Source organism: Lichenostomus cassidix, chromosome 3 (assembly GCF_008360975.1).
Source record: "Lichenostomus cassidix isolate B80296 chromosome 3, HeHo_3.0, whole genome shotgun sequence".
Taxonomy (NCBI): domain Eukaryota; kingdom Metazoa; phylum Chordata; class Aves; order Passeriformes; family Meliphagidae; genus Lichenostomus; species Lichenostomus cassidix.
Genome location: NC_139483.1, coordinates 16,217,460 through 16,239,331, shown reverse-complemented (window position 1 = coordinate 16,239,331; position 21,872 = coordinate 16,217,460). Strand labels below are relative to the sequence as shown.

At 42.2% G+C, this 21,872-nt stretch overlaps 1 protein-coding gene across 1 annotated transcript in view; it reads right to left on the bottom strand.

Annotated features, from left to right (window-relative positions):
• Positions 1 to 21,872, bottom strand: part of PARP1 (poly(ADP-ribose) polymerase 1) — a 32,913-nt gene that overhangs the window by 1,481 nt on the left and 9,560 nt on the right. The window contains exons 5-22 of the mRNA XM_085054669.1: positions 20,244 to 20,340; positions 18,398 to 18,514; positions 16,780 to 16,956; positions 16,210 to 16,351; positions 14,514 to 14,654; positions 13,566 to 13,808; positions 12,537 to 12,605; positions 11,668 to 11,800; positions 10,329 to 10,524; positions 8,898 to 9,026; positions 5,577 to 5,660; positions 4,636 to 4,758; positions 4,061 to 4,189; positions 3,272 to 3,370; positions 2,601 to 2,753; positions 2,196 to 2,323; positions 1,738 to 1,799; positions 534 to 648 (exon numbers count right to left, since the gene is read on the bottom strand). Of these exons, the coding sequence (XP_084910795.1) occupies positions 534 to 648; positions 1,738 to 1,799; positions 2,196 to 2,323; positions 2,601 to 2,753; positions 3,272 to 3,370; positions 4,061 to 4,189; positions 4,636 to 4,758; positions 5,577 to 5,660; positions 8,898 to 9,026; positions 10,329 to 10,524; positions 11,668 to 11,800; positions 12,537 to 12,605; positions 13,566 to 13,808; positions 14,514 to 14,654; positions 16,210 to 16,351; positions 16,780 to 16,956; positions 18,398 to 18,514; positions 20,244 to 20,340 (2,337 nt within the window). The remainder of the gene's footprint in view (positions 1 to 533; positions 649 to 1,737; positions 1,800 to 2,195; positions 2,324 to 2,600; positions 2,754 to 3,271; positions 3,371 to 4,060; positions 4,190 to 4,635; positions 4,759 to 5,576; positions 5,661 to 8,897; positions 9,027 to 10,328; positions 10,525 to 11,667; positions 11,801 to 12,536; positions 12,606 to 13,565; positions 13,809 to 14,513; positions 14,655 to 16,209; positions 16,352 to 16,779; positions 16,957 to 18,397; positions 18,515 to 20,243; positions 20,341 to 21,872) is intronic.

Below are 21,872 nucleotides of genomic sequence, written 5' to 3'. Positions count from 1 at the left end.
CTTCTGCCTAGAAAGAGACTTAATGGCTACATCTCTGATGGGCATTTGAGGCTCACCTCAACACTTGCAGAGATCTGGGGAACACAAAAGATATGTTGAGAGAGCATAAGAGCACAGAGCTGGCTCCCCACCTCCTCCAGGCCAAGCTGGCTTGCCACAGCACCATGAGGAAGAAACCAGACTGGAGTGATGGGAAACCAAAGGCTGCATTCCCCTCCCCCTGTCCTGGCACATCTCAGGGCAAGACACTACAGCACAGTGTTGCCTGGTTACTCCAATAACTTTGGTATGGAGTCCTGTCCCAGAACAGCTATTGGTATGTGTATTGTTTTCTTTTTTGCAGAATGGCAATTCAGGTGCAACAACTGTAAAGTCATCCCCCTTGCAGAAGAGATTGTCTGCAAATATTCTCCAAAGCAGATCTAAAAAAACCAAAACACTGTGAGGCAAAACTCCTGACTAGCCTCAGCAAGGTCCTGCAAATGCAGCAACACTCCAACACCGTGTGCAGCCAACATAACAGCAAAGGATACTCATTATACAGAAGACAGGTATCATTAATTCCTGTGGAGATCCCATTCCCTAGGGGAACCTCTACACCACCAAGGGTGGTAGTGGCTGTGGGATCAGGTGCCGTTTTGCCCAAGCCTAGAAAGGGAAAAAAAACATTAGTTACAAATCTAGAAGGCAAACACAGACTTTGCACATAAAGAAAATGACCCAGCCAGCCAAATACTACTTCACATATACTTTCAAATCAAGTGTAAAAGTATCTTCAAAAGAACACAAAGAATAGAGTCTGTTTATTCAATTCAGCATCACCATATTTATGGCAGTTGTACTCTGCTGCATTAAAAGTGAGAATTTTAGACTTTTAACTGTTAATTGTCAATTGTCTAATCTGTATGATCAAAGCTAAACCAGAAGAGATTTGTAGCTATAATATCCTAGAGCTCCATTAATGAAAACATGCACACTGCAGCACTTTCAGACAAGTGTAACAAACAAATTCTTATTCTCATTAAAATTTTCAATATAAATCTGATTTGACATCCATAAGAACATGAGTAGTATGCATTGAAAAAGGTGCTAAATCACATTTTGTTCTATTTTAGGCAACCAATTTTTCAAGCCTCTCAAAATGAATAGTTTAAGAAAAGCCACTCATTACTGAAGTTACTGTTCTTCACTCTCCCATCTTGGTACAGAAGACAGTCATGATTACCATTTCTTTCGCTTGAATTAGAGCGGCAAGTCTTTTCTCTCATCTTCTTTTTCAGTGCAATATACTGATACTTTTTGCAGATAGAAGTGCAATGAGAGCACTTTTTCCATCTGAACTTTTATTCTTAGCTTCTCCCTTCTGTCCAGGCTTCTAAGCCACTTTGAAAGCTAAACAATTATTCTTCTGATCTATTCATCTTTCTTCTAAAATACACAGTATTGTTATGATGAAAGTGAGTCAGAAGCTGGAGAATGCACTTTATATTTTCTCCTGTGTATCAGCAAATGAAACTTTCCTCCTGAACTGCAGGTACCTTCAGTCTTAACACTCCAAGTGCATTAACTTCCATCTTAAAGCACCACTCACACATATCCTGATGCAACTAAAGGGCAACATTATGCAATTTCTTGAAGCACAGCTAAGAAGTGACCACAGTTCTCTTTGCTAAGTGGAGCACCACAACCACATAAGCCATCAATTACAGATTACCAATAACAAATACTAATGCTTACCTTTGACACTGTGTTTTCCCTTGGGCAATTTTGTGATGTGGGAAGCATTTTTTAGCTCATACCTGGACAGCATAAAGAACACACAATAGCACTTTACATTTGTCTTAAACAAACAATCTTGGTGAAAAAAAAAAAATCACAATTTTTTCAGCCTTTGTTTTATGGTTAGTTAATACAAAGTTAATCTAGATTCTAGTCTTCTGGAACTCAACAGCCTTCCTAGTTTGTCTTGCTTACTAATTTTAATGATGTTGGCATTTTGTACAAAATTCAGCTAGACCTGCAAGAATGATTTTTTTCCCCCACCAAATAGCTATTTTAAGAAAAAACAAATCTTTTTTCTGAAGAAAAACCACGTGCTCGTTCTTCACAATGAAGAGATAGCTTACAATTTTAGCATCACCTTCTATGAAGATGTATTAAACACATTTGGCAAATACTCTTTGTAAGTTACTTACATATTTCCAAGGGCAACTTCTCCCAGTAGTACTAAACCTATGGGATCAGCTTGAGATGTGTGACAGTAGTTAGCACTCTTGGATACCATGTCTGCAAAATAGATGCCCTTCCCGAACATGTAGCCAGTCTGCAAGCAGGAAATAAATAAATAAATAAATAAAACTGGGGCAATAACACAAAGGCAGCATTGAATCCACCTGGCTGGGCTCCCAGGAGAGCAAAGCTGCAACTCAAGCTCTTGTGGACACCAGTGAGCAGCCCACTGGGGGGACACGATGTTGTCTGAATGCTGACACATAACACAGGGCCTTCCCCGAACAGAAATTCCCTTATTTAGGTCACCCCTGACTGTGACTATCTCTGGGCACAGGGATGTAGGCAGCCAGAGGAGCTGTTTAACCTACCACAGGAGCTTCAGGAGGAGCTATCCGCAGGCCCTGCGAGAGGATCCCGGCGAAGTTGGTGGTGCGGGAGCCGTGCCACAGCAGCTGGCGGTTGTGGAGCTGCTTGAAGGGCTTGTAACGCTGGCTCTCTCCCTCACGCTCAATCCTGAAGATCTTCAGAGGAGAGGAGGAAAAGAACAATAAGGCAAATAAACCATTACCTTCATGCAACTCATCACAGGGGAGAAAAAAAAAAAATCTGCTGGGAAAATTGATCTGGAGGGGTTTTAATATTTGTAATTTGCTGTGTCATGATAGCAAAAAAGAGGTAGCGGCAATCACGCAGTACTTGTTATTGATTACTTCTCCACCTTTTCTTCTGCATTTTCATGAGGCTCTGTTCTTCTGAAAAAATCATTCAATGAACTAAGGCTCAGTTTCAGATGATTACTCCTCCACCTCCCTTTTGAGGCAAATTAAATTGAAATAAAAACACAAAAGCAAAACCACCTCATTAAGCTTAGATTCATCTCTGCCTAAACTTTTGCTATTCTAATTAAAAGAAATGTTCCATCAAATCATCCCAGAGAAAACTGGGTAAGCTACTCAAAAATACAGGCAACTGCAAATATGTAAGTCAACACAGAAGAGTCCATCTTCCCAAAGTTAAACCTCAGTGCTGCCCAGCTTACGTCCACGACTTTGAGGTCATACGCATTGTGCGTAGCCGCATGAGTGTTCTTCACATACTGTTTGATAATCTTGGCTTCTTCTGAATCTTTGTCAACAACCTGCAAAGAGGCAAATGAGAAATTTTCTTAGCATACAAACTAGCAGCCCTCTTATAACATGACAACATCCACCCTATGCTTGCAATGGGCCCAGTTAAAGCCTCCTCTACCATTTAGGTGGAAATACATTTCTAACTAGAGAAGATGCACAAATATATAGACAGTCACAGAATATCTGTGACAATGCTGGAAACTGAGATGATTTTCAACTCCACTACTCAAAGGAACAGCCAAGGACTGAGTCCAGTCAAGCTTTTCAACGCCTCCACAGCCTCTCTGGGCAACCTCTTCCAGTGTTTGACCACCATTAGAGTAAACAAATAAATAAAATCCCCCAAAACAAACATGAACAATAAAAGCTTTTTCTTTTGTTTAAACACAAATTCCTGTATTTCTATTTGTGTCCATTGCCTCTTGTTACTGGAAACCACAGAGGAGAGTTTGCTGCCATCTTCTTTCCTTCCTTCTTCCATCAGGTATTCCTAGATATTGATATGATATCCCTTGAGTCGTCTCCAGGTCAAAGCAGCTCAGCTCTTTCTGCATCTCCTTAAACACCTGCTCCAGTTCCTTAACCCATCTCAGTGCCAATACATCTGTGCAGTTATAGTTTTGGCGATTTGTTTTACTCCAAACTAACAGGACATGAGCTTATATTCACAGCCACTCGTTGCCTTGTATTTCCTTTACCTTAATATCAGTTTTAAGTTTTTCATAGTTGATGTCAATTGGGTCTTTATCGCCATCATCATTTCCACCTCTGAGAAGGCTGTAAGCAACCTCAATATCAAGCAAATTGTCCAACATCTGCACTTTAGCCTAAAGAATTTAAAAAAGTAATGTTATGTTACTTAGGCCTTTGACATATTCAGAATAAGTCTAGGATATCCCAAATTATAAAGTGTATGACAATCACCGACCACATGGTGCCATCTAACAACACAACACTGTCTTTAAATATATACATATATACACCCCCAAATATATTAAAGTATATCTCTATCTTCGAATACCTTAAGCATATGATTATTTACACAGACACATGCGCATAAACAAACAAAAAGATACTCTGAAGGAAAACAAGTTTAACCTTATGAGGTAAACTTGTTTTCCTTCAGAGTATCTTTTTGTTTGTGAGGTTTTGACGCTTACTTTAACCCCATGCTTTTATTAGGTTAAGTGTTAAAACCTCACATATTCTTTATGTTAGATGTCTGACATCAAGACCTGTTGCCTACAAACAACATATAGTTTCCAGTCAATACCTGAATGTATTCCAAGTTATTTAGGAGAGGTGGCTTCTTCATCCCAAAGTCATGAGGAATCAGAGTATAGAAGCGGTTGGAAAGGTCCAAAATCTGGGATTCTGAACCACTGTCAGAAACTGCCTAGACAAGCAACAAGAACCAAAGAAAATTACTGAGTAAGGCTAAGACACCACAGCAATAAACACACAAGGTACTTAATGACTAACACAGGAGCAGCAATACAAATAGTGCTCATGCTGAAACTCTCACAGGACTAAGAAGAGCAATTCTATTTAATTGTCTTGCATGTAGCAAGTCACAGTATTTGCACAGAATCACACAGATTTTCTAGTATGAGAAAAATGCAAGGGGGATTATGTTTCTGGAGGGCAAAATAAAGACGTCGGGATACGTAAGTGGTGCAAATTCTTGTCAATGTTCTGGTTTATTTTAACAACTGAAGAACTTCCTGTATCTATGCTTGGCCATGACAAAAAAAATGGGTTGTGCTGGTTCATTTTTGCAATCTGCACAGGCAATACTATATAGAGATTCTGGAATGCTTCAGATCACAATGTGTAAATACAGCAGTGTTACCTAATCCAACCCTTTCCTGTGTCAACTTAACCTTTATTCTCATCCTTTGACACATTTCTCTGGAGTGGAAACACCAGCTCACTACTAGATCAAGGCACCTGCTTCATTTGCTCAACTGCCACTTATCTTTTGCACAGCCTAAAGTTTGTGCTACAAAAATGTGACAGACACAAGTACTGCCCACATTGGTACAACAGTGAAGAGAACTAACTGGTTACCCATGGAATCCACATCATCTTCTCCAGAGAGAAAGACAGAGAGAAAGCACAAATCTTTACATGCACAGATCAGCATTCACCCCACTCTGAGCCCAGAACAACTTCTAAATTCCCTTTTTGCTTTAAGATCTCATTCATGCTCACCTGCTGAACCTCATTCAGGATGGAATATGCACTCTGGATCTGTCGCTTGCTCAGTTTTCCCAATGGCATCTTCTGCAAGTCAATCTGATAAAGACATAAGTGATTAAACCCAAATTTCACTACATTTAAACCACTGCAGCATTCCCTCTCTGGTTTTTAGAGAACTAATTTCTCCATGCTAACCGGACTGACCAGACAAAGAATGGAAATGTGTTAGACTCTGTGGATTGAGGAATTATGTCAGAAGGACACACCATTGAGAAGACATCCTATAACCAAAGGAATACTGCAATAGGAAGCTAAGCACATATGCTAGGACAGCACAAAAATAGAATTTTAAGTGTCTGGCATAAAGTTTAACATCAACCTGGTGTCAGTTGTATTTTTTAATCACATAAGTAATCATACACTTAAGGCTGGCAAAGAAGCAAACTGAATGAGGTAATTCTGTTCATAACATCATCTGTGTCTCTAGTTACAACCTAAACACCCTCTTCCAACTTCACCCTACAATTATCAAGGGTCAAATGCAAAGAGATGCTTCATACTCATTCATGAAAAATTAACCAAAATCCCTCAATTAAGTTAAAAGCAATGTCTTGGTTGCCTGCATTTATTGATTTAATTTAGATGCTGGTTTTCTTTGTGTACTGATGGATCTTGGGAGACTATCGAAAATCCTTACATTGTTAAGGACCATCTGAATGCAAAAATGTTCAAGAAAAATCAAGCCTAGAAGAGTCTTTTAGAAAGATCATACATACACCCTCTCTAGACTCTTGACAGGACTGTACCACACTCTCTGCAGGTCAAACTAGTTTTGACTGAAGTTGATGGATTTAAGATTTAGCTCATCGACAGAAAATCCTGTGAAACCATGAACATCACACATCTGGCTGAGTCTCACACTACTTATCCACTATGGAACAAGGAAACCCAGCTTTATCTTCTCTGCAAGCTGAACTCAGAAGGCCCTTCCAAGCCACAGAGACTGCAGTGAAAGCCCTGAAGTGATTTTGCAAGGAGATTTCCACCCTGTACAGGGCTTAGGAGAACTTTCACCTTTAGTGACAGCTAAGCATAGATAAAGCTAGATACCAAGAAAATCCAAGATGGGCTGCAAAAGGGAAGACACGGTTCAAAACTGATCATGTCTTGAGGATATGAGAGGCACAAAGCCAAGACTAATGATCTAATGAAAAACAATCTGCAACAGATTTGTAGCTCCCAAACTTCTGCGGCCAAAACTCTCTTGCTGAGTACCACCTGTACCAATTTGTATTTTCTCATCATTAGCTGAAAAATCATGCAGGACATATAACACTAAAATGGGCCACTTAATTTGGATGTGGAGAATAGCTGCAGACACCTACCTACCTCTAAGTTATATAAACATGTAAACTAACGCATACAATCACTAACACACAAACACCAACACCTATAAAATAAAACATCCCCCAGTCACGTGATTTAGGAGCACAACTCTGACAGAGCCTACAAATAGGCAAAGGGCTAGAATTTGTGTCTCCTATGATTCATGGGAGGTGGACAGAATTCTGCAGAGCTAAGGTCCGGTTTAAAGCTAAACTGCATCCAAAGCTTTATCATTAGATGTGCCAAAAGAGCACAGCAGCCAAGGGGCTGGGCCTAAAACAGCAGCACTGAAATGACCATTAAGTGTATTGAGGGTAATGGGAAGAATTAGTTCCACATCACAGATGTGTGCACCAGGATTGTCACAAGAGGCAAGGGACATGTTTGCCTTCCACCCAGGCAAGGGAGGACACAGCACTTAGTCCTCTACCAAACCATTCCATCTACAGTAATGACAAAGATAATTGTAATAAACTCCTGTATGCTTGGTGAGGTGAAATTCTTGAAAGCTAAATTAGAAGCAGAAAGATACATGCATCAGATAAACCCACTGTCATGCAATGGAAAGACTAAGAATTTGCTACAGTTTTGGCAAAGCAAGAGGTGCCTGGATGCAGCAAAATACTCAAGATCAGGATGATTAAAGAAACTAAGCAGTCGTTTCTGGAGGACACATAGAAACCTCTAACCAGGAAAAATATTATTTCCTCTAACAGAAAACAGCTGCTCAGCAGCATCAGCACAGGAAGATAAATGTAATAGGAAGACTGGCCCATCTGGAATCCTAGTTCTGCTATGGATCTGCAGATGGTGTGAATTAACATAGTTTCAACAGAGTTCTAGAAAACCAAATCACATGAGATGATGATCATGAGTCTTTAGCCTACTATAACTGCCTCTACAGTTACAAAGAATTACTAATATTTTACAAGACTTTGATATAAAGCACCACTGAAGATACAGGAGAAACCACAATTACCCCAAGGTACTACAAAATGTTGGGCAAGCCATCTGAAAGCCTACAGGTAAGCTGTGGAAATGGTGCAAAGCCTATTCTGAAAGGTAGGTACACCAAATGATACTGAGAGCAAAGAGCAGCTGCTGAAACATGAAGTCTTAGGGCAGGATAACGAAGCTGGCTGAAGAAAACTGAAATTTGTGACTTAAAATTAACCCAGTTTGCATGGCTGCATTAAAACAAATAGCAGGACCTCTAAACACCAATAAAACCATTTCTCTGTAAAGAGAGACAGATCATGCTACCAAACCACTCTGAAACTTGCTAGATGGATGGATCAAGAAGTATGGAGAAAAGAAGAATGGATGAAAATAGGGTTTTATTAGACCAAATGAGAAATACAACAAAACCAATCTCATCTGGCCCTGTTCAGAAGAGGATCTAGACTTTAAGAAGGCACTTCCATTAGTGTATGTATCAACTGGCAGCATTTCTCTAGCCTGAGCTGCATCTCATTTTCTACCTAAATCAGTGGTATTCCTGCAAAATGTGTTTCACTGCTTAGAAAAAAAGAAGTTTCACCAACATCACATCACCAGCACATTGGTTATCCATGTAAATACTTTAAGAGCATTCAGCAAACAGCAGTAACTATGCACGTGTGACTAGAAAAAAACACAAACAAACAAAACCACAGAATGATTACTGATCCCAGGACTGACAGACAATTCTCTCATAGGCTTGTTAAACTGAAGACACTGATAGACAAAGAATGCACTTGTGTTTTAAGAACTGCAGGTATCATAACCAAGTTACTGCTTCCAGGGCTTGGCAAATTCCAGATGGACTCTTGCCTTTATTTTAAGACAGATCTAAAACTCACACTTGACTTTTAGAAAGTATGAAGCACCCTGGATTGCAAAGAACTTGTTTGTCTGTGCAAGCATGATGGAAGGTTAGAAGGGAGAAATAAGAATGTGTGTAGTTACCTCAAATTCCACCATTGCTTTCTTCATGCTCTCCACATCAAAGATCATCTTAATAAGATCTTGGATTGGCTTAGCAAGTTTTGATTTTGTCCCGGCACCTACTGTCAGTTTCCTGACAGCTTCTTCATCCTGGGAGGCAAAAATAGTATCAAAATTAGCAAAATCACAAAGGATGAAAGTAACAGGCTGGCTGCCATGGCAACAACTCAAAACCAATTTAGTGAGTGCATACTATGACTAGCCTGAAGTTCATGGGGAGCGTGGGACATTGCTCTGACATTCTGGAACAAAGTGCGTTTAAAAAACCACCTATTCAGTAATTTGGCAGATGTTATTTCAAGAGATGGCACTGTAAAAAATAACCAGAAAAGTAGAATTAAGGGAATAGGAACTCTGCATCTCTGCTTCACCTCAAACAACAGTATTAATTACTTTTTCTTCAAGCTTTCTGAATGGATATAGCTGCATAGAGACTTTCACATGAAAAAATGACTGTTTACTTTGCTGCTTTTATGACAAAACAGATGTAATAATTAGTTTCACCACGTTTTTGTAATAAAAACCGTCATATATGTGTACAGGAGTCATCAATTAGCCATAATACCATCTCCATGCCTTCATGGAGAGAGCATTACACGAATAATTCATCAGCCAGGTGCTTTGAGTAGAATTGTACATTACACTGAAACAGACAATTTGCCACTCCAATATTCAAATTTCCACAATTAAAGCCAAGCTTCAACTGCTTTGCACTGAAAGATGATATCCATTAATCTGGCCACAGAAAAACACAACATCTTGAAAATATGTTCTCTGGCAACTTTATAGGTATTAACAGTATTCAACTATTTAGTCTGAAAATAGTTCAGGTTACAAGTATGCCTTTAAATAAACACATAAACCCCCCACTGGAAAAAAGGAAGAGAATTCTTATTTAGCTTAGCTGTCTAAATAGCCAAATCTTACTGTCAGTGAATAATTTCTCTTTCTCAGCCTGCTCAGTATGTGCATGAAATGGAATGCTGCATAGGAGCTGCTTCAGCACTTGGGAGGACTTTGGAGGCAGAAGACAGATGAGAAGTATCTATTTTAAATTTTAAAAAATCAAGTTTTGAGACAGGATGTATGTGAACTGACTGCTGAATTAGGCTCAAATAAATATCCTTAAAATTACAGAGCAAACAGGAACAAGCATTGAAGGGACATCAGACTTGATAAGAGAAAACTCCTTAGTTTCCCAACAGGTCTATTTTAATGGATGGTACTCCTTGATCTACAGCTCTCCCCTGTAGCACAGAAGAGATGCAACAGGTGCTCTTCATTTCTCTGGTTTGTTCAGTGTGAGTGATCCAAGAGCAAGCACAGAACAGAACAGAGACAGCCAGGAATATCAGCAATGCTCCACTTATTATAGGGGCATTTCAGGTTTACCTGTCCGTAATCTATTTCCAGTGGGTAGAATTTTTTGGGATATTTAGTGAAGTTCTTTGAATGCCAAGAATTGCCAGTCTTCTCTTCATACAGATTCAGGAAGTGTTCAATGGCATCTTCTTTTGATGGCATCTGCTCCAGCTTGTTACTGCCGATTATGGTGCCCACACGGCCCCAGGATCTGAACACCCAGTATCTGGAGAAATGGAATAAGAGAGAAGAAAAGGCATCAGCTACTGCAGTGCTATCAGCTATTTCCATACCATTCATTTTATGGAAGACACTCTATATCAGTGCTTGTGCGAAATTAACAGAGGAGTCAGCACATGTCCAAGAAGTGGCATGAAAAATGCCCAGTTTTAACACACCAGAATTACAGCCCTGAGGATAAATGGGTCCACAGCAGGGAAAGAGAGGCTAACACCTCTTCAGTCTTAATATTTTGCAAATACAAATCTTCAGACTACTGGGGTCATGCATTTGAAAAACAAAGACAATGCATCTTTAAGCCTCAGGCCCTGGAGTTCAGTATTTTAGAGAAACCAGCAATAAATCAACTATTTGTTAGTACTACTACCACCACCTCGGGTGAGCTGTAGTATTTATGGGGACACAATTAATCAACCTTTCCAATATGTCAGGTATGAATTGCAGGCACTGAAATCCCTCCATGTACTGAATCACAGAATTGATACAACCTCACACACACGAGGCAGCAACAAAAGCTTATTATGAACATGGTGAAGTGCAATAAATCTGGAGCTGAACCAGGGTTGTTGCTACCCTGGAGTTCTGTGTTTGGCAGGGGCAGTTTAATTTTAAAGAACCCTCTCCATCTCTTTATCTAATCAGCAATGAAACCACAGGACAGCTCTGCCATGTACCTAAGGAGACTGGAAAGCTAAACACACGATCAGCTCCTGACTATTTCAGTGCATTTTGTTACGCTTCAGGCACACAATTCAGGCTAACAATGTGGTAGAACAGCCAGAATCTGGTTTTGTTTCCCAAAGTTACAGCTCTGCACTTAGAGGACAAAATTAAGTTAGAGAATATGAGGAAAAAAACCCACCTTAGGTTTCATCAACACCACAAAGAATGTCTCCATGCAGAGCAGAGATTTCTCCAAGGGTGGCTTGTTTGGTAGGTTTGGAGGAGTTCTTTTAGTTTTGGTTTGTTTTCTTTACGTTTGTGTTGCAGTGGGGTTTTTTCAAGTAAATATACCAATCCATTATCTACCCAAAGACATTTTACTCATACTTGGCCTTTGGAGTGTCAAAAATCCAGTACTTATTAGAAAAAAGTGAACGAAAGTATTTAAATGGAAAACTAAACTCACCTGTTCTCTCTGTCATCCTCTAGCAGCTGCAGTTTATAATAGGAATTTGTACCTTTCACAATATCTACTAGTCCCAGGGTTGCACTGAAAATTTTCCCACCCTTTTCAAAGACATGAGCAGAATCCTCCAAACCTGCAGGGAAGAAACAAATTAGAACACAGAGGAGGAGGTTACTGTTTTTGCTCTTCTTTCTGCATTTGCACTCATCCAAATGTTTCATGCAGCAGTGTTAAAAAATACTGCAAAAACAGTAACCACACAGCTCATTCAAAACTACTTGGAGCATGTTTTCCTTTTAATGAATTGTGAGCACATACCTTTAGATAAACTGGAGTGAGCATCAATCCTAATTAGAGGAAAAAACGTTATAACCTTTGCTAGAGGGTGATCTAAAATCTAGGATCTAACACTGCATGGCCAGCTGAAGGAATCCTCAGGAGAGATGCAGCTCTGCAGGTGTCCCATTAGCAAGTGGAATGCAAACCAAAGCCTGGCCTTGGATGCAGTACAAATTGTCAAAACATCCATGCACCACAGGTTTGGAGAGCAGCATCAGCAGATGCTCATGCCAAAGCTGTGTCCTCTGCTGGCTGGGCCTTTTTTCACTGCACTGACAGACACTGCTGAAGCTGAACAAGGTGCACGCCCTAGTTTAAGTGGTCTTTCTGATGACAGCTGCACTAGAAAATCCTGGAATATCTAGCCACAAATGTCAATCATTATGCTTCCTTTGAGAGCAATGAAAAAGGTTTAAAAATTCATGCTCCTTTATGGAACTCTCATCATTTCACAGAAAAAAACATTTTGCAAACCATCACGCATCCTGAAGACTGTGGGTGGTACAGGCACAGGCACTGTTATCACTCACCAGAATCAGGATCTACTGCTGCTCCACCCTTCACTGTTAGCTTCATTTTCTTTTCAGACTTGCTAGGTCCTGCAGTGAAAGACAGTTAATTTTTTTCTTAGGTGAGCAACACAGTCTGACTCAAATCAACCTTAAAATTCTCTATTTGCATAATTATCACCCTAAGGTGAATCAGATTCCCAGTATATGAGCATACTGATTTCAATGGCTTTTTCTACCCAGCTCTAGCAGTCAAATCACAGCCCCCAGCCCACCAAGTAAATGAAAAATTACATCTCCCCAGATTCTATCTATTTCTTTTCTCCTGGCCCCAAGGGGTGGACCGTATCATTTTTTCACCTGCATTGCAGATAAACACAACCACAAATGTGAAAGTGGGATTTAAAAACCTCACAGGGCATGGGGAGTGTTCAGATTCATTGGGGATGCTGCTGCAGTGAGACAGTCTGGCAATAACACACCCAACTGTGTGACAGAAACCTCCACCTGGAGGACACAGAAAACAGGTTCTGAAGAGAAGTGAGCAAATGTGATGGTTTTGTTCACCATCCAGTGTTAATAATGCAAGCTCTCTATGGCATTGGTGAGCAATGCCACTGATATTCTTCCTCCTCTGTTAAAAAAATATTATGTTCTAAATCAAGTAGCACAGAGACTCAGTGCTCTGGACCCCAGTATCTTCTCACTTGCCAACACCCCCTGGGTAGTGTCTGTCATCTTGGTGCCACAGTACCTCCCTGGAGCTGCAACACTGACCCAAACTGGCAGAGAAGGTGATGTGTTATGAGGTAGAGACTGGACTGATGAGGGAGCCTGGGCAGACTGAAGTAGGGGAAACAAGAGCCAGCTCAAGAGACAGTTTGATGTTTAGTTAAAGCTAGTCTTGCTCTGAGGTCCATTATATAAACTTCTCATGAGAAAGAGGACAGAAAATTCAAGAAAAGGGTAAGGACAGACCATACCCAGGTTTGCTTTGTGCATGCACAGTACTGAACAGGCCTGTGGAGAAACAACCACATTGTTCCTCACCTTGTTCTTCTTTGACCTTCCCAGCACTCTTTGTACTCGGGGGCTTGCTGCTCTTGCCATCCACAGCCATTTCCTCGTGCTCCATTTTCACCTCTGCACCCCAAGGTGAAAGTGCATGAAGAGACACAAGCTCCTGGAAGTCCTTGCTGGAAGATTTCACATCCTGAAGAAACGCCTCCGAGACCACACGGACTTTGGCCTCCTTCACTTCTTCCATCTTCTTGCTCATTTTCTCCACATCCTCTGCAGAGGCAGGATAGGAAAGGGAGAAAAAAAATGCATCAGTGATGTTTTAGACTTTAGCCTCTTCCTCTGGTCATGATTCAGGGCTCTGTAACACTTTGTGAAAACACAGTTCCACTACATTTTGGATTCACCATGCTCTTTGGAGAGCCAAGTTTCTCCTCAGCTCAAAGCTGAAGCCTGGGCTAGAGCAGGAACACTCCTGTTTTATCTGGCTGGTCCAGCTCTTCCCTTCCCAGAGCCTGGCTGGACTTTCTGATGGATGGGAGCAGATCTCCCACCTCAGCTGCCAGTTTGCACCATGACTCCAACACAGAGCAAGAGTAGACTCTAAGGTGCCAGCAGAGCAAACAAGTGCCCTCACAGTCAGCTCTGGGGATTCTCCAAGGCAAGCACGGACACAGCTCCCAGCACCCCTCATGCCAGTGAGGGTGGCTTGCACACCCACCATGGTCTGCACATAAACCCCAGCTGCCACTGACCCAAGAGAGCCTGAAGGCACAGCCTGCCAGGCTAACTTGCTGGGTAAGCAAAACCCAAACAGCACACATCTGTCTTTACTTTTCCAAGCACACTCAGGCCATGTGTGCACACAAACCACTCCCCCAATCCAAACACTGATCCCCAGACAGCTCTGAGGGCACATGTCCTCTAATCTGCTCAGCTGTTACCAGAGCCACCAATAACCAGGGCATGGCTGCTCACTCTGTGTGCTGATGCACAGGGTGGCCTTGTTGGCTGTTGTCGTCATCTTTCCTCCCAGGTCCTCCACAATGCTCTTCACCTCCTCCTTGTTCTTTGACAGCTTCCCAACAACCAAGATCTTCATGTTGGTCAGTGGTTTGTCTAAAGGTTTGGAAATGACACATTAGCAACAGACACAGAGTCCCCTGAAGCAACAACAAACACAAAGGGACAGCATCCCCCCTCTCTACAAACAGCTCAGCTGGCAGGGAGACAAGGGGACAAGGTCTGACCTGTGCTAAGCAAACAAGAGGAAGTTCTCCTTCCCAGAGGAAAGGCAATGAGGCTCAGAAGCTGCCAACAAACAGAAGGAATGGAAAACAGGGAAATGGTATGTTGGCATATTTGCCCTTTTCTTGGTTTGTTTTGTCAAGTAAAAAGAGTAAGTCTGCTTCAGCACTGGGGTACTAGAGACTGTGCTCTGCTTCCCTTTTCTTTTGATGCCTGGATAGCATGGTAGAAACTCAGTGTCACATGAAAGCTCCTGCCTTTACAAAAGGAAATCTTTTTGAGGGGCTGCAGAGAGAATTACCTCTCAAGCAACAGTGTTCCAGTCTTCATCTTATAGACAGTAAAGGTTCTATCATGCAAACCCCATAAGAAGTCAGGAGCAAACTGGTTACCATCTGAGGCTCCATCCCATCATGTCAACATTGCAATTCAGGCTGGTCCAGGACATGGCAAGTGTCTAAGAGCATATTTGCACTGCTGAAGATAAATGCTATCAACTCTGACTAACTGATAGTTGCGTTTCCTCTTCTCCCCTCAACTCAGATTAGTTTGGTTGTTAGCAAACAAAGCAACCTGGCTTTAAATCTGGTCAACCTTCTGAGTTTACTTTCAGGGGACATGGAGGCTGGAATCCATTTGCTAATCAGAAAAAAGACTTGGGTTACTTGTTCTTCATTACTAAAATGACATGATCTGGCTAAAGTTAACTGTGCAGAATTACTCCCACCTTTTAAACCAAGTAACAATAATGCCCTGCACCCAAAATTATGGCCAGAACTAGAAAAACTGAATAAGAAAGAAGCCAACATAGTTCTTAATAGACAGGCTATATCGCCAAAGCAGACAATTCATCCCAGCAACCTACAGGGAGTTTCTGAAATCCAACCTTTTGCCAATTTGTGGGCTGGAGACAGCACATTTATTTTTGCATAAAGAGAGTCAGTAATTGGTAAAGCTAAATCTCAATGGAGAATTTAAAAACAAAACAAACAAAAATCCCCTTGCGCTTAAAACCTAAAATGATGTGGAAGATCTAGTACTATGGAGGTCCCCGGATGTCCCCCAAGAAACCATGCAAGAAGGCATTTTGTACAAGGTCAACCTTAAGACACAATTTGCAACATCAGCCTTTAAGTTTCTGATTCACTGCATCATTTGCATCACTTCCTCACAATCAAGAAACACTCAAAATGATCTGTGAGTAAACAACAGGACCTCAAGCCCATGACCCCAGGCAATCCAATGTATCAGGGCCTACCTGTGCTAGGAAGATGAAGCAATGAGACACTATTTTACCAGGAGAGCTCTGCCTGCTTGAGGGCAGGAGAACAGTGGGACTGTTCGGGGTGGCATGTTTGTCTGGCTGGGAATGGCAGTGTGAACGTTATCCTGAGCTCCACCAATCCATGCCCAGCCAGACACTCACCTCTGGGTGCAGACACAGTCTCTGACAAAGGAGCAGATGCAGAGGGAGGAGGTGCCGAGTTCACAGTCGCAGCATTTGGAGGGAACACCCTGTCCTGCTTCTTACATTTAAATTTCTTCAGGTAAGGAATTTCCCGAAACTCCTGTGGGATGGAAGCATAAGCGGAGTTTAAAACCAACCAATAAACACAAAGATTTAAAGGATAAATTGAGCACTGGCCAGATGTTGGCATTTACTGCACATCTTGGAAATGATTTTCGAGACATTCACGCCAAGGTGGACAAAACCCCACACCACTGACTGGAAAAACAAAATTAGTAGAGGGTAAATGATGAGTTTCAAAGCAAATCAGCAACATCTCTTTCAATTTAGTGCTACTGGAAAAAATATGATTTATTTATGCATTAGCTGGAAGCTCCTGGAGGGATGTGGCTGTGATAGAACTTCCCCGCTGTCACAGCTGCTCAGCGCCGCAGCAGACTCTGCTCTCTGGCATCCAGCACTGACTGCTGCAGGTTCAATCAGGCAAGAAATGTGCTTCAGAACATCAAATATGCAGTAAACACCCACCTTGGGGATTACCCAGTCTTTCCTGTTGGGAGTCTGTGTTTTAGCAACGCACTTGGTCCAGGCAGTGATATCCCCTGAACAGTAATAAGCGTCACTCTTGAACACAAACTGCCCCTTGCACTCCTCGCAGGGAAGCAGAGCTCCAAATGCCATCCCATCAGCTACTCGGTCCAAGATCTAAAGCAACAAAGAACACAAAGCAGGTCATGGCAGGAGGAGGCTGGAAGCACACACTGTGTTACCCTGGGCTGCACGAGAACACAACTGCCAGGCTGCTGGCACAGACATTTCCAGCACATCACACACACTCTGAACATAAACCAAGCCTCTCACCCGTGCTGATGGATATACAATGCCTCAGAGGCATGACACAAGGTTTCTCCTGCTCACACCCCTGGCTCAGTCTCTCCTCTCCAGGAAGAGGGAGGTGATTCTTTCCCTCACTCTGCTCTTATGAGACCCCACCTGGAGTGCTGCATCCAGATCTGGGGCTCCCACCAGAACAAGGCCGTGACCAGAGGGTTTGAGCATCTCTCCTACAAAGACAGGCTGAGAGATCTGGGATTGTGCAGCCTGGAGAAGAGAAGGCTCCAGGGAGAACTTATAGGACCTTCCAGAACCTAAATGGGGTCTACAACAGAGCAGCAAGGCACTTTTTACAAGGCCATGTACTGACGGGACCAAGGAGAATGGCTTTAAACTGAAAGAACATAGGTTTAGATTGGGTATTAGGGAGAAATTCTTCACTCTGAGGGTGGTGAGGCAGTGGAACAGGTTGCCCAGAGGAGGTGTGGATTCTCCATCCTTGGAAGTGTTCAAGACAGGATGAGGCTTTGAGCAACCTGATCTAGGGGGTGGTATCACTGCTCATGGCAGGGGTATCTTTAGAGTCCCTTCCAATCCAACCCTTTCTATAATCCTATGGTTCAGGAGAACATACCTACCACACAGCACCTGACCAGGCTGCTGTGCCAGAACAGCCAGGGAGGAGACAACCTACTGCATCTGAGCACATGAGTATGTAGGAGGGAATGTAGGCTCAGACAAGTCCAGGTTTCCCTGCCTAAGAGTATCCTATGACCATTTTGAGTCTAGACACTTCCCACATCCCAGCCCACACTCCCTACAAAAAGTCTTGATAAATACAAATACTTAAAGCAGTATGTGGTTCTGAAAGAGAGCAGACTTTCACAAGTTACATATACTGAAATTGACTGGTTTTAAAAAAGAAACTGAGAAAGAATTTGTACGGTTTTTGCTTCATTTAGCATATTTTAACAGTTGAGGGAAGCAACGTGAAGTGCCTTAACTGACCTGCCCATGAAGAGCCAGCGCCAAAAAAAATATGGATCACTTTGAGCACAGCAGAATAAGGGCACTACACCACGACAAAGGTGCTGAATTCAGCATCACTCACCACCACACCACCCTTCACAAGCAAGTGTAACAGCAATATCAGAGTCCTGGGACAGAAAGACTGAGCTTTGCACCAAACTTCTTTAAGTGTTGTGATAGGAATATGCTTCAGACTCGTGGACCTTGCAGACTGAACTGGGCCAGGTCAGCTTCACCAATTCCAAGACCCCACAAACATGCAGAGCAACTACAATCAACTCACGGCATTCTCCCCCGAGGGGACCTCCTGCTTGTTGGCAATCAGCAGCTCTTTCAGGTCATTAGTAGAGCAGACCTTCCTCAGCTCATCCTTGATGCCCCAGATCAGTTCTGTCTGCTCCTGTTGACAAAATCCAGCAGCTTAGACAGTAATTGATTGCAAGTAGCTAAGAACAATCCTAAAACTGCAGTATGTGCACAAGGTTTCAGCAAACCCAGGTTATCTTAAATGCAGATTGTGAGATTAAGAGCTCCAAGAACCAGTAGCTTTACCAAAACAGAGAGTCAAACATTTTACCAAACAGCTAGAACAGATCTTTAAAGTCACATCCTTAAAATGTCAGTGCCCTTACTGAGAAAGCTCTCAAGATTCTTTGCAAACTTCACCTACCTAATTGACACTGACAACAGTGGGGATGTAGCTGCATTTGATGCTTCCATCAAAACAAAAATCAGAAATGCCGATCACCACTGATCTTTTTTTATGATGACTAAGCATTAGAGGAATTTCTACCAGATCAGACACTTGCAGCAGTGCAGAAGAGCATGCACATCCTTTTGGGCCTTTCCACAAAACTTGAAAGGGTTGGGAAGCAAGGAAGCATCCTAAAGTATCTCAGATAGTTTCTGAATGTTATCCACTGGGTACAGTCAAAAATGCGGACTACCCCTGTCGCTGTTGAGCAGCTAGCAGAGTAACGAAAACACCAGTTCTCAGTGGCAAGAAGGAATGACCTTTATTGTTTTGGTTTCATCACATATATAGAGTTCTCAAAAGTCACCCAGATTGGTCAGTCAGAAGCCTTCCCCCAGGCCTGATTGGCCAGGCCTGCACTGTCCAAGTTCTGGGACACTGTTCCAACAACATCCAAACTTTATCTTTATTTATAAAACACAAGAAGAATTCTCGTGGGAAAAAACCTGTGCTAGCCACATACCCCAAAAGAAGTGGTTGACTTGCTTAAATGATTTAATTTTCAGGGTTAATGATCATGCTTGATGAAATGCTATTAAAAAAAGTGAGCCCAAAGTTAACTCTGATCCACAAAGTGCCTCTATTTGTCCTAAACATCTGTACTGCAGCAGCAAAACCTTAAAAACATCTCAGCTGGGTTTTTTGAAAATTAAAGTGCTGCCAACACCATAAAAAAACCAAACCAAAACAAAACAAAACTGCACCATAGAAAAACTTCTGTTCAAAGCCAGCCACACCGTTTCTCTACACCTCCATTAAGACTTCAATTGCAGCAAAAGCAGCTTGCTAATTTTTTTCTTGGGAACTTGCAATAAATACAAAATTCTTGAAGCTCTACTGGGAATTCATCCCACAATATTCTAGAAAGTGAAAGATATGAAGCTGTGATCTATCACAATTTGTACCAAGAACTGAACACATCTCCCCAGAAGGTAAAGAAGATACAATTTGTCATTAATCCAGTTGTGCATTTTATCTGTTTAATTTTTACAGTGAGCTACTAATTGTTTTCCAAGCTCTTCTGCATCAGTGCTTGGGCTCCAAGCTTCAGCCACCACAGCCAGATGATACAAGGAGCACAGAGCCAGCCTCTCAGAAGAAAGGCGTTTAGCCTAATCTATTTAAATCCAATAAGCACAAGTCCTAGAGAATATCCTTCCTGTCTTTCGAGAGAAAGGGGCAGGCTGAATTGCCTTCAGCAAAGCCTTAGTGACAGGGCACCTCCTGTGCCAGGACACAAGGACCATCTGTGCTGCAACTGCTCTGTCTGGGTACAAGGTACTGCCTTCTCTAGAGGCTACAGCTCTTCAGTTAGTGCCTGACACTGTGCTCTTCCAACAGAGCAGTTCTTAGGATGTGAGCAGCTAAAACTCACCTTCAGCTGTTTGTCCTGCTTTGATTCTTTCTCTTTTTCTTTTTTCTGCTTCTTTTTCGCAGTCACATTTCCATCTACCTCTTCTCCTTTTCTCTTTCTAACAGAGAAAAACAAAACAAAACCACACACAGATGAAAGGAAGTTACTGAAATGGCTGTCCAGTAGTTACGAGAGCTCAGATTACTGACTGCTGATATCTGCAGAGGCTTGAAAACCCTCAGTTTTGGCAGACAAACCCATTCTTCAAATTCCTCAGTGCTAGATTATAGACAATGCACTTGGCTCTGCAATGTGAGCTGCCTTAATCAGGTCAGGTACACTTAGAGCTTTTCCACGGGGTAACTGTATGGTCTGGCAGAAGAGCACGTGAAAGAATGCAACATTTCCAGGCATATTCATCTACACCTGTATGAGTTACACCAAATGCATACCTAAGGATCACTGAATAGCTCTCCAAACCTGGGGAGGTGTAGCAATGCAGATTAAAAGACCACAGTGTCTTTCAGCTGAATCAACAGCTTGATCAGCTTAGACAGTCCATACTGAAATAAAAGAGAGCGAACAGGGTAACTTTAATGAGCTAACACACTGAGAAACTAGGAATTTCCCATCTAGATTCTCTTCAGACTGGAATTAAGTCAGGCCTCTGACATCAAACAGGTGGAAGTTTCTATTTGGAAAGTGCTCCCAGGCCCACAGCGGTTTTGTGAGGTCCTGTCAGGAATTGTGTGTGTGTAAATTCATTGCTGTTTGCTGGGGCCTTAGAGCTGCAGAGAAAAGTTACAGAAAACACTGCTCAAGGAAGACTGGAAAAAGAAAGCCAAATGAAAACTGGGGGAATTTTGGCAGACTTCAGAGTGACAAGGCACCTCAGAGGAAGATCATTTACATTTCCAGAGTCATGTCATCGCCTTCATCTGCCTGGAGCACGTGCCCTCCTCATAAGGGTACCAAGGGAAATTTTGCCCTTGATGGGCAAAATTGAGGTAGGATGAGCCTGTAGCTCAGTGCAGAGTATGAACACAGCTTAGATCTCACACTCCATTTTGATAAAGCTACTTTCTGTTATGAAACATCAGCCAGGTTTCTTTTTACAAAAGCCTCTCTCTCAACTTTATAAGCTGTGGCTGATGGTTAAGTCATGAAGTTGACATTCTCGACTGCTCTCCTACTTACAATTTTAAACAGTTCACTTTCTAGGACTTTGCTCCCATTAAGACTAACTCTGTATGACAGCTGTAAAGCTGTAGGAAGATGTCAGGAGGTACTCTCCTCCCAGAGACTCCCGCATGAGACCTGCATGTTCTAGTGACTGTCCTGGTCCTAAAACTGGGCCCAAGTGCTCATTTCATTTGCAGTGGCCACAACAGCCCATCATTAGCACCTCTGACCAAACCATGGTTCAGAGCACTTTGCAAGACTTTCTGAGGCGCTGGTTTTGCAGAGGAGCTCATCTTCCAGCTGTGCCCCTGCCAGGTCTCATCAATGAGCAGGGGCTATGCTGTACATCCCCCTGTACAGCAGGGAAACAGCCACACTGTGCTGCCAGCAAATGCTTGAGAAAAGCTCCATCCTGTGCTCTAAATCAGGCAAGAGGAAACCAGCGTGGCAGGATTGGCTCCAGCACAC